The sequence below is a fragment of the Anser cygnoides genome, chromosome 3, assembly GCF_040182565.1.
Source record: "Anser cygnoides isolate HZ-2024a breed goose chromosome 3, Taihu_goose_T2T_genome, whole genome shotgun sequence".
NCBI classification, from domain to species: Eukaryota; Metazoa; Chordata; class Aves; order Anseriformes; family Anatidae; genus Anser; species Anser cygnoides.
In genome coordinates this window covers 50,275,345-50,291,836 of record NC_089875.1, presented here as the reverse complement: position 1 = coordinate 50,291,836, position 16,492 = coordinate 50,275,345, and the positions used below count along the sequence as shown (strand labels likewise).

The window sequence follows — 16,492 nt, the reverse complement described above, 5'->3', positions numbered from 1 at the left end:
TTTCCATACCACTGAGCAACCCTAACAGTCCTGTGGCTGCAGAGGAGAAGGGGCATGAAGTACCGTGGCTCCCCTTTGCTGTTTGTCTTGCTGGTCCCTAGCACTGTTGGGAAAAACTGGAAGCCAGTGAGGATGTTGCATGTGTTGCACGAGATATTTCTGTCACTTAATGATCAGGGAGAGAGCCCCCAGCTGAGCAAAGTGTTGCTGGGCTCCCACGGGCAGTGTGCAGTTGCCCTGGGATCGCTTCCCGGCCCAAGCAGCAGTTAATGTTCAGCCTTGCTGTGAGGGCCTTGAAGGCAGCAGGGCAGCATGTTGTCCAGCTAAGCAGGGCCCCCAGATGACTTTAGGCTGAGCTGTTGCAAAACCAATGTTTGCTTTGGGGTCAGTGAGGAACAATCTGGTCCTGAGACTGGCAAGAAGGCCCGTGGGGATGCAATTGTGTGTGTCCCGTGGAGCTGCTCCCCTGCTGTCATTTTGTGATGACTTAGCTCTTTGCTAGAAGAAAGCTGGCAGAACATCTGTTTTTATTATAGTACGTCACTTTGAAACCCGATGAAAACTTTGTGCAGAAAGAACAAGGGGGGTGGGGCGGGATGAGGGGGGTAGGGGAGGAAGGGTCAAGAAGTCAAGTAAAACAAATACTGGGTTGAATAAATGGAGACTTCCACAAGCTGAGTCTCAGAGCCCTGACATATCGCAGAGGTGTGTGTCTCCATAAGCGCTGCCCTGCTGCAGCAGGAGCTGCGGAGGTGGCAGCTTCTTCGCTTCCACGCCTTCGCTTCTGCAGCCACCTGCGAGTTATAATGGCACTTTGCTCTTGGTGGCATCATTGATAAAGCAGTGTTGTGCCAGCTCCTGTTCCCCGTAGCAGCAGCCGGGCCCAGCTCTGTGCCACGGCTGTACCTGGAGCCCAGGAACCACTGAAAAACCGCAGTGCAAGGAGACTGTGCCTGGGAAGAACATAATGTCTCCATTTTCAAGCTACTCGTGAGCCTACAGTAGCCGAGTTTTGGAAAGAATTGCTGTTTAATTCATAACTGTTGGATAAAAAGTTTCTGGTATTCTCCCTGGCATTGTCTGAGAGACAGTGTGACTGTGGATGTGGTCTAGGGCAGCAGTCCCTAAGTACTCCTCTTGTCCTCTGCTGTTGCTTTCAGCACCAGCATCCAAACATCCCAGTGCTGGCATAGCTGCAATTTGGAGACTTCACTGCTAATTTTATCCTTTCGAACAGGCCTCTGTAGTCTATCAGAGACTCATTAAGGGTTATTGTCTGGAAGCTATGATCTTAATGTGGTTGTTTTGTCAAGGTGGTCTTGTGTGCATCCCGTGATTTTCTGCCAATTCATGGGTCACTGAAAAGCTTATGTCATTTCCAGCTCCTGTTATAGCGTGATCAAAGCTGTAAGTGTGCTAGATTGTGCTTGAGCTTGCTCCAGTCCAATCCCTACTGTATACACTTGTCACATTTCATTCAGTGTATTAGTAAAAAAATATGAATAAATCAGGCCTCTTCCCAGAACTGGGGCTGGTTAGGAGACAAACTCAACTCCACAGAACATATGCAAGCTGCTGAACATGATGTGAACCACATTGCTAGGGGATCCTAGTGACTACAGAGAGCAGCTTCAACTTTAAGCCCTACAGCAGTGATTTTCTGGCATGTTATTCGTGGAGATCTGCTTAGAAAGCCAGACCCTTTGTGGCTCATTTTCCCCTTAGTCCTGAGCCATGTCCTGAGGCTCTGCTGCCTGCAGCTCCTCTTTGCCTTGCTTATCATTTTCCAGCTTATCTAACAGTCAAGTTCTGTGATGCTAAAGCTTAAAAGCCAGTCTGGACTTATAAGTATTTATAATTTTTGTACTTAGATCTCCAGAAGAGGAGGGATCACGTAGGTAGGAAGAGATGCTTCTGAATGCCCCTGGGCTCCACGAGCATGCTCTGCAGAGGTGCTCGCTGTGGGGTGGCTGGAACTGAATCTGCTGAGCATCAGGAGACTTGGACAAATAGTACCAAGGTTTTCAGGAGTGTAGGGGGAGCACGGCAGTAAATCAGCTACGGTCTACATGCTTGCTTTCATGTAAAATCAGATATAGGGCGTGGGGGGGTTGTGAGCACAAATACACTACTGCTTGCTACAGAAATGAACTGCAAGTGAGCAGCCCAAAGGACTGCTTTTTTGTTTTGTTTGCTATAATTAAAAAAAAATTAGAATTCCTTCATGATAGTCCTGCCCACGTTGCAAGAGTCACTGCTGCCGGATGGCCAGGGACACCAGAAGCATGAAAGTGCCCAGAAGGTAGAGAAATTCAGGGAAGAATGGTCCATGAGGGGCTGAAGTAGAAATCCAGGAAGCTAATGTGTAGCTCGGGAGCAGCTCTGGCTGCTGGCAGTGCACGAGCAAGCCGGGAAAGAGCTGACTCTGTTTGTTCAGCTCTTCCCTCAGTGCTGGGTGGGGGCTGTTCTGCTGCCCCTCTGCCCGGGCAAAGGCAGGTCTGGGGCAAAGCGGGTCCTTTTACTTGGGAGTGGCTTTTGAAGTCAGAACTTGGAGATAAATCGTATTTTCTTTTCGTCTCTTTTGCCTGCAGAAGGAATAAGGGAAAGACAGATGAAGCTCTGGGTGGCAAAGAGCATGATCCACTAAGTAATCCATATGCTCACATTCACTGAAAACTAAATGTAATGGTTATCTCATCACAGGCAGTTTTTCAGATGAGGTCAGGTTATTTCAAAGAGAGCAGAAAGAGAAGTAATTTGGAGATCTTCTCTGGCCTTGCTGCAGCTGCATGGCTGTCTGAAAATCATATCAACGGGTCCATTAGTAACTTTGGCATTTCCTACTGGAAGAGCTGTTATTCTAGGTGCTTTCTGAAGTAATGTCTGGTTGTGTAGCTGTATGTGTGGACTTACTAACTTATCTTAGAGACAGCCTCTTCCTGTCCTACCCTGTGCCACATTGCCATTCCTTTCTGGCCAGGTCCTATAGAGCCCCCAACTCAGGGCTCCTGAGCTCTGCCTAGGATTTAGCATCTCTGTGGCCTTTTCCAGCTTGGAGGAACCACTTTTAGCTGCTCCCTTTCTGGCTTGTCCCTTTCCTGCCCCACATATTTTTCTCCATCCGTCTGTCTCCATCCTCTTTGCTCCCTTCCCTCTCCAAGTCTCTCTGTACTGTCAGTGAAGCACCAAGGCACCCTGGTGACGAATAGTGACAAGACAGTTTTCCTTCCCAGGTCTTGCTGATGCGAAGGAGAGCTGCCCTGCCCCATGGGGCCTGTGCTCCGTGTCGTACCTGTGCATGTTTTCGGCATCTTCAAGGGTCTCAGGCAGAGCTTTTCCCTTGGTCTCAGGTAGGAGCAGAACCAAGCCGCCACCGATGAAAGCGATCACAGCTGCAGAGACAGCAAGAGCCAGAGTTGCAAGGGCAATGCAACTTCTAAGTTGCTAACTAATTCTAACTGAGACACAGCTGCCCCAGTGGTTGAATAAGGGCTCCTCAAAGTGGTAATAACACTTGGCTGTTTGTCTATGTGATGCTCATTTCTCAGAGTAATTGCAGTCACCTCTGATGGGGCAATGGAGGTGTGGAGAGCCACCCTGGCCCATAGGCCCACAGGCAGTCTGCCTCCCTTCTCCCTTGTTTGCGCATAGGAAGCAGGTTTTGGCTGCATTTGTTCAGCTGGCGTGGGATGGGGGTGATGCTGGCTGCCATCCCTACTTTTGGCTAATTCGGACATGAAATAAAGGTTGCTATCAGCCCCCCTGTCCCATTTTGTCTTCTGTTTAGTTTTAGACCCTGCCATGTGCATCTGTACACACACAGGTGTGTGAGCATTTTTTTTCAACACTTTTTTTTACAGGAAGGAAATAGGTCTTCAGACTCACTGATCTAGGCTGTGGCAAAGCAACAGGTCTCGTAGCTCTTACCAAAGACAACCAGGGGCAGCTCATGCCAGAGCTCTGCAAATCTGTACACGATGAAGGGTGTTATGATCCCACCGAGGTCGCACATGGACGAGCAGGCCAGCACTCCCAGGTTCCTGGAAAGGGTGCAGGCAAGGCTTTGGGCAAAAGCTCATTAACATCTCTCCCCCAGTATAGGGCTCATTTTGCCCTATAATGACGGGGAGATGTTAATGAGCATTTGACCACAGGTTCGTCGAACTGCACTAAAAGAGGAGCCTGGAGGATGTCTGGGAAGGTTTCTTACATACCCCATCAGGCAACCACAGGCTCAGGAAAACAGCCCTATGTTTTCTCGTAGAATCAGTTAGGTTGGAAAAGACCTCTGAGATCATCTACTCCTACCTCCTCGCAAGGAATCTCTTCTGCAGCTCCCCACGGTGTGTTTGCTGATGGGAACAGCTTGCTTGTGAGCTTTTAGTTTTAAATGATGCTTCTGCCATTTGACAGGACATCTGTAAAGCTGATCCGTAAGCTCCCAGAAGTCCTTTTTCCACAGTAGGCATTGTTGAGGTCCAAATCGTGACTCTACCAAGTCTTTACAGTAGTCTCAAGTGGATACATGGGAACACCTGCTGCTTTTAGCCCCTAACAGAAGATGGTGCACTTACCTGAGAAAAGTGGGATACAGCTCAGGGTTTACCAAGCAAACCATTTCATAGCACATGGTAATTCCCATCCTTCCCAGGCAAGCTGCGGTCATTTTAAGCCAATAAAGAGCTGGAAAGATATTATGCACGTTTACGTTGGAATATAAAACTGCATTTTATTCTTAACATAAAACAGCATTAAAGATTTAATTTTAGAAAAGAGTAATTTTACTGGCATGAAATGTCATGAAGACAGCACATGACTGTGTTCTGTTTCATTCATTAAAGAACTTATAACATTATTGTCTTGTGATTCAAACAAATCTGAGACTGTCAAAGAGAGGAGACGTTGGTGATAAAAAGTAATTTGGTTTGTCCAGTGTATTAACCAAAAGCTTATACAAAGCCACCATTTCCTGCTTGCAATAAAACTAAACAGAACACAGCTGCTTTTTCTTTTTCTTTTTTTTTTTTTTAATTGAAGCATTGAAATCTTTGAAATTAGCACTGAAATCTGCTAATTTGCAAGATACTCTGTACTTTTGCACAGAGACTTCTGATGGCTTTTAGACGGGGCAAGCTTGTGCTGTCCCCTTTCTCTCCTGGTGCGTGCTCTGTAATTGCTTTCACACCTGGACATGCAGGCGTCTGTTGCCAACAAATGAGTATCCCAGCCCTGCACTGGGTGTCAGTCCGGGACACTGCTGTGTTCCCTTTGGGTTCTTTGATCCCAACTTGATCTTAGGTTGTGTTTTCAGCGGTTTTGGCAACTAGTATATACGCAGCACTGAGTTTCTCCCTCATCTACCCAGCTGAGGGATGCACCCAGCCCTCGGCAGCATTTCACCAGCTGATAGCTGCCGATAACCCCTTCCTCAGACCCCCTCTAGAGCCATGCCACTGGCTGCTGCTGCATGTGGTTGGCATCGACTGCAGCTGTGGGCAGCAGCTGCGGGCTCCCACCCCAGCAAAGCACATCAGACCCATCTGTGCCTCTGCAGTCCCCAGCTGCTTGTTAAAGTGTCCACTGTCTGAATGCGTTGCTTTTTTTTTTTGCCTATGACATTTTTCCGTAACACTTTGTGGTTTCTGTCCTTGTCCCTCCATGAACTGATAGATGTTTGGCACTGCAACTTCTGTGGTTTCAGCCTAATTATACTCCACAAAGAGAAAGGAAAGATGTTTCTTTCAGTAGCCATCGAGGGACGCATTTCTTTGAGGCTCTGGCCTTGCAGAGAATGCCCAGCTGAATACACACCAAGTGCCTGTCACCGTGGTTGCTCAACATCCTACACTGATGGCAGCAGCACTGCAGAAAGCACTTACTGTACCCAGATGGTGTCTAAGTGTGTGTGCACCCCTATAGTTTTCCTTTTTAGAAATGGAAAACAGGGATTTGGGGATGAACACCCAGAACTGTGCATTTAAATTGAAATTTTAAGCTAGACAGAAATCATAGACTTAGCATGGCATTCCTCAGGTCTAGCACCTGGAGACTTGCTATCTGATTTGATGCCATTTTGGAAATGTTCACCCCATTTCTCAAGCCTCTCATTAGCTGGTGTAAATGGTGGTGCTGGGACATACATGAGCTTTTACAGTATTTCTCTTCACTGGATCACAACACTGACATGGTCTAGGTTCACAAAGATTGCTTTCTGTTTCCAGAGCAATAATAAGGAGATAGGGAGAGAACTCATTGACCAAGGAGGTCCGAGTGACTCACTGTCTGGGACTAAAGCTGTAACAAGGCAGGCGCCACCCGTCAGCACATTTGCCACAGCCCATGGGTAGCGACGACCAATACGATCCACTGTCAGCAAGAGGATGAAGGCAGCTGGGAACTCAACAAGGGCAGAATAGAGGAAATCCAGGTAGATGTTCCCACTGGCTATTCCCATGTGCATGATGAGCCCCTGGTAGAGGACGGAGCTCGTGAACCTAGGCAGAGAACAGGGTGCAGTTGAAGCCAAACTCTTTGGGAGAGAGTTTGTGCAAAGAACTCAGATTTGCAGCTGGTCAGGAGCAAAACAGGCTTAAATCAATGATGACAATTCAAGGCACTGAATACAACACCTCCGTCTGGGCTGCAAAACCATTTCCTTACCAACTGTACATCAAGATGCACGTGTGCTTTCTTATCTGAGGTGTCCTGACCAGGTCTAGAAATGAAGGTTTCAGCTTTTCTCCATCGTCGTCCTCAGATTTGAGATGCTGAGAGCACAAGCAAGAGAAGGATACGAGATTAGAGTGGGCAGGGGAGAGGCTGGTGAGCTCTGCAAGGATATTTTCCTCTAGATTAATGGGAAAATGAGGGAATTGATTTGCCAGTTATGAAACTGAAGGGAAAATAACTTCTCCAAAGTGTTTTAGGGAAAGGCAACATGAATATTTATGTAGACAGTCCTCATGTCCGTGCAGCCACGTGTATGAGGCTGTTGCATGGCATGAAGCAGCAACTTAAAAAACAATGAATGAGGATGTCTTGGACTGTTCAGTCATGAGACTGGGAGAGTTTACAGTGTGTTGATTGGTACTAATTAGAGAAAGAATGTTCCTTCTCTGCTGGCTACTTTTGCAAGCCTCTCCTCTCAAACATGCTCTGTTAGGGTCCTTGGCAGTCAAAGAGAAGAACTTGTTTTATTTAGGGAACTGTTGTCCTTCTGGTCACTGAACTGCTCCCTGCTCTAAGCCCTAAGCAATCTTAAGCTTAGAACATTGTCTGCCCTGAGCTTTGCATACATATTTGCTTTCAGCAAATGTAGTGCAGTCACCTGGAACGAGAGAGGTAGTTTCTTCTTATTTCCCTTGGCAATGCGCTTAATAACTTCCATGGCTTTGTCATTTTGCTTTTGAGTTATCAGCCACCTGGGGGACTCAGACAGACACCTGCAACACACAAGCATGACATCTACAAGGCAGGAAAACGTATTTTTCTGTTAGACATAAAATGAAAATGGAACTGAATTTCTCATGCTAGGGTCCTACAGTATACTGAATACCTGTGAGCGGTATTGAACTTAATGGTATTTGTGGCTGTCAGTGATTGTGTTCTGATTTGGGCTCCACTTGGATGATGACTTGGCCTGATTTTTTGTTTTAGTTATTTTTTCAATGTTAAAACAACTTCATGACATTTTGGAAACATTCTTCTAAGGTAGATTGTGTTGATATGTTTTAGAAATGGCTCGCGGTCTGTAGGTACTAAAAGAACATCTGTAAAACTGATAAACTGATCCTTAAGCTCTTCCGTGTTAAAAATAAACTTAAAAAAAATTCCCCAATCTGGTTATGAAACTTTCTAGGGAAAATTGTCACTTTTTTTTTTTTTTTTTTTACAAATAATCAACTAGATGGTGTTAAAAACAAAGCAAATTTAATTAATGATTAAAAGATCCCACTTTTCACAGTACCTAGAAGTACTTTTCAAAAGCCAATGATTTCTTATTTTGTGATGGGTGGCAAGGCCTCCAAACACAGACACATTACTGTGTGTAGTCCCGTGCTCTCAGGTGGCTCATGCCAGATCTGGTCAGATGTTGCCTTGGAAGTCCTATCAAAGGCAACAGTCCTCTGCAAAGCAGCTTCAGCTTCCAGGTGCAGTCCCCGGCTTTTATCTGCTCGGCTTGGAGTTGCTGGGAGCTGCAACACTGGGGACTTACCAATAGTAGAGCAGGAAGAAGAAATTGGGCAGGGTGACAGCGAGCTGAAGCCACCTCCAGTGCTGGAGCACGTAAGCCACAGCAGTGAAGATGAGCAGCCCCACGGTGAAGGCCAGCTGGTAGATAACGCCCACGGTCCTCCGGAAGCTTAAGCCAACAAATTCCGCAGCTGCAAAAATAATGTTACGTGAAGCACAGGGAAAACATGTGGGGCTGGGGAGCTGGGGGAAGGGAGCTGCCACTGGCTGCACGATGTGGAGCCCCCGCAGCACAGTGTGGGGGTATGGGTATGGATGGAAAAACACAGCAGGATGGGGTATGGGCTGTGGCTTGGTCTTTGCCACTGCTCTGAGTTTCTAGGAGGTGTCATTTGCTCTGCTTTGGAGGTGGCCACAGCTGGGGCTGCCCATGAAGTCTCCACCATCCAGCTGGGGACTTGGTCTCTGCCTCCAGGGGTGTCAGGGCTCACCCATAACACGTGCAAAGACAGCTTTCTCCCTCCTTCTCCTCCTGGCTGAGGACTGTCTGGGAACAGAAGCAGTCTGCGTCACCCTGCTGGGCTGCAGCAAAAGCCATTTTGGCACAACGTCTGCGAAACATGAACGTTGTCTCTCACAGCACTGCTGCTGCTGCCTTTCCTGCAAAAGTGGTGGGTATCTCTGCAGCATTTCCAGTTCTTGTATCTAGACTTTGTCCTCCATTTTGACACGTGACTCTTCAGGTACAAACACTCCCTAGTTTCTATAGCCACCTCCCAGTTATTATGCTTATATGTACGAGCCGATGTAAGCTTTCCAGGAATATGATGTAGGCGCGATAACAAAGTGTGCAGGCCTGTAAACCCTCAGACAGACATCTCACAAAACAAAACACAGCTTGGCTCATAGACATCCGCTTTTGGCAGTTAATAGCACACGGTCCCTGTCTGCTCTGGCTATGCACAGATCCCTAAAAAATGGAGGGCCCAAGGTGAGGTGAGTCCTGCTGCTAAACCGGGGGGTCGTGGCCGGAGGGTGTACTTGTGAGGTGCTGTAACTAACTCAGGACGTAGCCGGTCAGCCAGCCCCCCTTGCTGACCAGTCCCTGGACCAGACGGAAGACCACTGCCCACGTGTAGCTGGGTGCGAAGGCCATGAGAACCCCTGAGACCGAATTGACGAGGACTGTGATCAGGAGGCAGAGCTTGCGGCCAAACCTGCAGAAGGAAAGAAGAAAAAAAATAGAGGAAAGAAAGGCTCATCTCGTGGCTGCACAAAACCCCAGCTGAATGGTAGAGGCATTCCTCATGGATTGCTCATTACCAGTTGAAATAACAGGTGCTTTCTTCTGGCAGATTTTGTTCAAGGTGGTTTCTCAGGTACAAGGAGAGTGAAGGCTTATTAGCACCTGAAGTCCTGACCTGAGTAATAATTTACTGTTTTCTCATCTACTCAGTGACATTTTTAAGGAGCTGACCTCTCCTTCCCAAGGCACTTCTCTGTCCCTTTCCTCTCACTTGCCTTCACACCCAGTGGGCCCTCCCAGGGCACAGACCTGTGGAGAACAGCCCAGGTGCAAGGCACCCAAGAAGCCGCCGTGCTTGCTTAGAAATGCCATTGCCACAGCAGTCTGAGCACTGGTATCTAACTGGTGGTGTGCGGAGTGGCCCAGGCCAGAAGCAAGACTAGGTAGAAAAGAAAGGTACTGTATCTCTTCAGAGATATGGTTGAAAAGGCGGACAACCACATGAGGGCTTCAGGGCCATGTCTGAGCACTGGAAAAATCAGAATTCATGACAGGACCATGCTCGTCTGTCTCAGTGGGAGGAAGGGGAGCATGTAGGAGCCACCGTCTTTGATTTAGTTTGCTTTGTTTTATTCCTGAGCTCTGGTAGTTTTCTAGTTTGCACAGGCTGGTGATGAATGCCAGCAGTCCACGTGGTGCTTTGGCAGAAAGCAAGCGCAACCTGCTTTGGCCAGGCTCCCCTGCTCACCCACCGCGCAGGCAGGGCTGGATGGAAAAACAAATGGTGTGAAGGAGCTGGAAATGGTCCCTGTCCCCCTTCTGCCCGCCTTTTTTTGAGTAGTGGTCTGGATATACTCTTCCCTTTACAGCATTTTTCGTCTTGATGGAAGCTCAGGGAACTTTTCCCATCCTTTTTTTTTTTTTTTTTTTTTTTTTCAGGTCATTACTTACTTCTGGTTAATGACTTAGTTATTGAGTTTAAGAAATGCTCTGATGTAGCTCTTCAGCCCATCTTTCAAAGCTGCAATAGTTTTCATGTGTATAGTGTTAGATAACTGTTATCTTTACGTATTTTCTCAATAGCCTTTGCTACATGCTGAGCTTTTCTTGAAGGGGGTCTTGTACATCCCTGTTATTTGTCATTCCCTGTATCACAGTGACTCACTGATAGTCAGGAATAGATTGTTTCCAAAAGAAACAAGCTTACTAGAGCACTGGGAAGGCATTTGTTCTCTAGCTGACAGAGACAAATATTCAGTTAGAAGTATGATTTATAAAAAACATTAAATTTGTCGATGTCCACTGACAAAAATAGTGTGATAATAAATGCCAGCCAAAATAAATGTCTTTAGTTCTCCACAATAACATGGGCAGATCAAATCTCTCATACTTTCCTTCTCTCATGAGTCTGACACACAGACATTTTTGACTCTTAAAGGCCGGCTCAAGAGAGCCTTATCAGACCATGAGAGAAGCCCTCTCCTGAGAAGACCTTTTCTCAGAACCCTGGCAATGAATGACAGACGTACAAACGCTGCATCTTAGCACTGACCTCGGCAGCTGTCTCAGGAAACAGGAGTGCCTTTTCCAAGACACCCATGCCTGGAAGTGTGCCCAGAGACTGATGAAGCAAATGTAAAGGTCTAATCCCTTTGGGAGAAGCATAGTTCGGACTTGAGAAGAGCTGATGAAAACTCCTTTTGAAGTACCTAAAATGTTCTCAGGAGTTGTCCTGAGTACATCAGGTTGCAGCAGTCTAAAGCACAGGAAAAACAGCACTCCATATGCACTCCTGATTTCTGATTAGGAGAGGATGGATATTTCAAACACAAAAGTTGGGCCTTTTTCCCATTCCATCTACTAAAATTGAATCTTCTGGGGTTGTTTTTGCCCTAAGCATAACTCTCTACGGGTATGAGATTTTGTTTAGCTCTTGGGTGCTTGTAGTGATTTAGGACCCCAGAGAACTGGGAGAGAGTGCCAATGAGTAGAGCAGCAGAAAACCCCTCAGCACTATGAAAACAAGCACTTGCATTATCTTAACATCAATGATATCCTACTCATGTCTTCTCATACTTTTGCCTGATAATAAGACATGGTAAAAAGATTCTTCAGTGTTTTGACACAGAGAAAGCATTTCAGATATAATTTGCTGTGGGATTGAGGTTTCTGGTTTCCGTTGGTTCACATATCTATACGCTGCCAAGAAACGCCTTTGCTAGTTAATGTTATTGCTTAGTCCATCTCTGTCCTGGAAAGGGAATTTAAAGAGTAGCTCCTCTGATGGCCACAGGGTCTGCTCACTGCTATTTCATGTCCTATCATTCCTGGAAGAATGGCTGCTACATATCTTGTCCTTTGCTCCCATAAGCTGTGCCTTATTATCAAAGCATCAGTTCTGGGAAAACGGATGGAATACTTTCAAGTATGAAAGCCTCGAAAACTGGACAGAGAACAAGAGCTTTGTTTTCAGAGAAGAGAAGATTGTAGTTTTACAAATGTTTCTGGTGCAAAAAGAAAACAAGATTTTTCAAAATGTGTGAAGAAAAGCAAAAAAAAATAGCTTCAGAATGTGAACCTTTATCCGTCAAATCACACAACGGACTCCAGCCCAGGCCTGAAGACTGGACATTGGGTCTTTATGGTAATTCTGCAACCATACGATATGTTTCACCTGAGAAAGCTTTCTGCCACAGGGGTAGCAGCACACAAGAGGTGGCCAGAAAGAGTTACTTTGATAAATTAGGATCTTCTGATGAAAAATGTTTAAGCATAAAGCTTTCAACATGCTCTGGTTCACAGACCGTAAGATAATGGTTTTCTGCAGACTGGGAAGTGGTCTGTCCAACCTATGCATAGATGAGCTTCTTTGTAAACATGTTCATCCATGTCGGGGGACAGCATGGGGGTAGCAGCTTTTTCCACAAAAATGGTGCTCGCGGCCTAACCAAAGATGTGTTTTCATACAACAAAACGTGATGTGGAACCAGCAAGACACACAGTCCCAACCTTAATATGTGACACTTTACAGAATTGCTATGGGTGACAGTGGTGCACCTTCCTGTTGGGTTTTCTTCTCTGCTTGGAGAAGGAAGGAAAGTGAAAAGAAGGGAGCTGTGGCAATATCTGTTCAGCAAAGTTGATTTTGGGGCCTGCTCAGCATGGCAGGAAAGGCTGTAGACATCAGCACTCATAAATTCTGAGAATTCAAGAAAAAAGAAAACACAAAAATATTTCTCCAAGATGGACTGGCAATGCTAGAGAAGGAAGCCTTTGTCTCATTGTTCAGCCCCCATTACCTTCACCTCTCCAAATTCCAGTCTCTCTTACTATTTTGCTAAAAAAAGTGTCGAACAAGAACAGGAAGGTCAGTGACAAACCATAAAATTTGTTCTGAGTGTAACCTAAAAAAAAAAAAAAGTGGGCAGATATATGGCACAATGACATTTATCTCGGAAAAGAGAATGTGAGGGATAATAAAATCTAGACCCGGCTATGTATGCAGCCAGCTGAGAAAGGGATGGATCAAAGAAAATTTAGGAAGGAACAACTATTTCTATTTCTGCATTGACAAAACCACTCCTATTTTAAATCTGATTTATGGCCAGCTGGTTAGTGTTAAAATTAACGTGAAAAAAAGTATTATTACAAGATGGGTAAATAAATCTTGGTGCAGGAGTTACAATTTCATTTCAAACTCTGCGCTCCCATTGCAGTTTGCCACTGGAAAAGAAAACAAAATCTCTTCACTCCTAAGTATGCAAATTCTACACAAACCACTGGGAGAGTGAATGCCGTGACATTTCCATGAATTCCTGGATCACAACAGCCTTTGAAATCAAGGGCTTAGGAATCACAATCTACCCCGTTGTACGTGACACATGGGCCTTTTGTACCAAGTTCTGCGTGCACTCATTTCCTCCTTGAATCATACATGTGGTTCAGTGACATGGAGAAAACAAAACCAGAGGGAGCAGTTCATCTTACACCTGCCTGCACGCTACCTACCTGTCTGCCATGTAGCCGATGACCATGGAGCCAATAAAAAATCCAGCGTTTACACATGACTGAAAGAGGTCAAGCTTCCAGGAGTCCTCACACACCAGGTTAAACTGCAAGGGCAAGCACAGTTAGAAGAATGGGAATGTTCAACACAAACGATGGCTTGTCAAGGATGGGTAATGGAAGGAACCAATGGGAAAAAAATGAAAAGAAAAACAACAACAAAAAAGGATCTGAAAAAGAAGCTAATCTCTTATAAAAAACATCTGAAAGGCTTGTGCAGATTATCCCAGACCCCGCAGAAAAGTTACACCCTGGAAAATGATTACGCAATGACACATAAAGGGAGTGAGAAAGGCAGAGACTCTTTGAACAAACAAATGAAAAAGCTCAGAAAAATCTCACCCTCTCCTCCCCCACATCTGCCTGAAATCTGGAGGACACTTGCAGCACCATTTCCTTCATGGATGTCAAAGCCTGCTCCTCATCGTGTATCATCTCACTGTGTGAAAGCAGCATAGGGCACAAGGTGGTGGGGCCGCCGCCGTACCAGCGGAGGTCTGTGTGTACAGGGACTATAGGCAGAGGAGATCTCCATCTGTGGCTCTGCTCTGCCCTCAGATGACACTGCTCGTGGGTGAGGAGATGTTTTCCCAGCCTTGGCCAAACTGAATGAGTTGCAGCAGCTGGGAGAAGCCAGGCAGTTGGCCAGATGTAAATTTCATAAAGGTCAAAGAGGAGTCTTTAGTAAATCCCCGAGCTCCTTGTTGGAGCCTTCATCCAGGCTTGTGTGTGACAGGCGAAGAGGTCCCAGCGTAGCTGAGATCTGCCAGCTGGAGTCTTTCTTTTGTGGCTTTGCAGCACCTTGAAGCACGCTGCCGTGAGCTCTGGCAGGGGCGAGCTGAGAAATGGCTGTCCCGCTCCTCACTGGCACCGGCAAAAAGCCCAGGCTTTGACCGACTCACTGCGGTGAAAGGGAACTCTGTAACCTCCTTCTGATTTACAACTGGCAGGCTGTCAACCCACACCCAAGGGGGGGGAAGGCACACTGAGGTTAACTTCTCTGCAGCAGTGTTTTCTTTTGGGAGACGGGAATGATGCTGCTTTTTTTTTTTTTAACCTCAGGGATTCCTCCAAGGAGGAGGAACTCAGACATTGCAGCCTCCAGGACAATCACCTGTTTTTAAAACAAGGCTCTGCATGTAGGATGCTCTGGAAAAGCAAAGTTCACAGCTGCTGCGCACTGCTGAACCTGCAGAAGCAATCTGCACTGTTTGGTGGGAAAAAAGTAAAACTCTATTTTTACGATGTATGGAAATACTAAATCACGAGTAACCAGAATTCAGCCTGGAAACCTTATTTCACCTCCTCTTTCTAACCTGGTGTTAACCAAGAGCGATCGTGTCGGATGAACCGTGCCTTACCTCGGTGACAAGCGAGGTCCCTGGGTAGTCGTAGAGCCACCCGTCCTGGCAGGGGCTGAGGGGGACGGAGCTCCGGTTGCCCGCGAGGCTGCCCAGGGGGTCGGTGCAGCTGAGGCCCGTCGCGTTCCAGTCCACGTCGTACCTCCTGCAGCGGCTGCCGAAAGCGGCCCCGTGGCCGCCCCACTCGGGCACGGTGTGGTTCAGCTGCTCCGCCAGGCTCCAGCCGCAGCGCCGGCTCAGCTCCGCCACGCCGGGGCTGAAGCAGCGGTGCTCGGGGGTGAACCCGAAGAAGACGACACCCACGTAAATGGGAGTGAAGGCGGCAGAGAGCAAACATAGGACGAAAAAGGTTTGCTTTTGGAACCTGCCAAATTCGCCGATCTCCTCTAAAATGTCATCCAGGGTTGGCATCTTCCTCTGTTGCAGCTCATTAAAATATCTAACTGCGGCTTTTCACTGCTTTTGCCTTTGCTGTGAGCTTAAATCACAGCTGAAGTGTTTGTTCAAAACCCACGAACCAATAATTAAAGAAAATAGTCAATCGTCAAGCCATGCATTGCAACCTTTGTCTCTCAAATGCCCCTTCTAAACAAACTTTGGTTCTCATGTTTTGGCCTTCTTTTGTTGCTTTATTTTGTATGTGGCAGGCTTGAAATACAAGAGTTGGTGTCCTACCTTATGACCATTTCAAGTCATTGACAGTCTGTCAGTGCACAGTATGGGGCAGGCAATGATTCCTTTGTCCAGTGTTTTCCACTTAACAGAGACCATAAATATTTCTAAAGCAATGTCATTCTCTCCTCTGTATATGAGCAACTGAAGGACCTGAACGTGCGCCTAAGGAATGGAGGCATCTTCAGTCTGTTTTGCTGTGTGGGATGATTTCTCTTGTGTTCCCATAGCTGCAGTTACATAAGGTCCTTTCATGTTTTTCCCCATTTGCTTCCGCTGTAGAAATTAGCTTGTGTCAAGTAATATAAGAAGTGATGGAGAACTGGAAAAGATTCAGTGCAGTGCAGCTGAGCATCAGAGGTGTGGATTTGGACAAAAACATCTGTGGACAAAGGCTTTGGCCTTTTAAAGAATATTTCTTCCTGCAAATGTTCTGAAGACAGTTTTTATTGTCGCTCTTTTCCAGCCAAAATGAAAAAACTTTGCAGCTTGCTCAGTGCTTCTGAAGGGAATCCCTGGGCAGGTGGGTGTCACAGAGTTAGTGTCTCTCCCAAGGACACTCAGTGACCTCCCTGAGATTTATGAGGCACAAAACGAAACGAACTTTGGAGGAAAACAGAGGTGATAAGTAATGTGATATTTTAAAGGGCTATTAATAACAAGCCCTGCTGAATTGCAATGGCAGTCATACCTAGGAACTGTCATGAATCACAAAAGGGACTGCTGCTTTGCAATAAACATCTTTTACCGTTAAGAAAGGAGCAGACCTTTGACCATTTACGACTAAACTGTTCACCTATCTCTGTTCAAGTCTGTTTTACATCAGAAGCAGGGAACAGGCTAGTCCCTTTGCGAATGCTCCAGGTCAGTGACAGGACCTCACTGCACAAGTGTCCTTCAAGCCTTACTCCCACCTGCACACACACGACTCAGCAGTGCATGTATCTGGTGTGTT

At 46.4% G+C, this 16,492-nt stretch overlaps 1 protein-coding gene across 1 annotated transcript; it reads right to left on the bottom strand.

Moving 5' to 3' along the window:
- Positions 1–2,226: 2,226 nt before the first annotated feature.
- On the bottom strand, positions 2,227–15,329 carry LOC106039504 (solute carrier family 22 member 2). Its single transcript, XM_013186753.3, has 11 exons — positions 14,866–15,329; positions 13,448–13,551; positions 9,256–9,410; positions 8,216–8,384; positions 7,328–7,442; positions 6,661–6,767; positions 6,280–6,494; positions 4,575–4,683; positions 3,928–4,040; positions 3,293–3,392; positions 2,227–2,585 (listed from the first exon to the last, which is right to left on the bottom strand). Exons 1-11 carry the CDS (start codon positions 15,274–15,276, stop codon positions 2,519–2,521), a joined length of 1,665 nt encoding a protein of 554 aa, XP_013042207.3. The 5' UTR covers positions 15,277–15,329; the 3' UTR covers positions 2,227–2,518.
- Between the last annotated feature and the right edge of the window lie 1,163 nt (positions 15,330–16,492).

Bases quoted from the DNA above. Each gene is read 5' to 3' on its own strand.
- LOC106039504 (XM_013186753.3), bottom strand. From the start codon at position 15,276: ATGCCAACCCTGGATGACATTTTAGAGGAGATCGGCGAATTTGGCAGG. The intron at 6,768-7,327 runs GTGACTGCACTA...TTGTGCTCTCAG, and splicing joins AACTACCTCTCTCGTTCCAG to CATCTCAAATCTGAGGACGA. The intron at 4,684-6,279 runs GTGAGTCACTCG...ATATCTTTCCAG, and splicing joins TACAGCTTTAGTCCCAGACA to CTCTTTATTGGCTTAAAATG.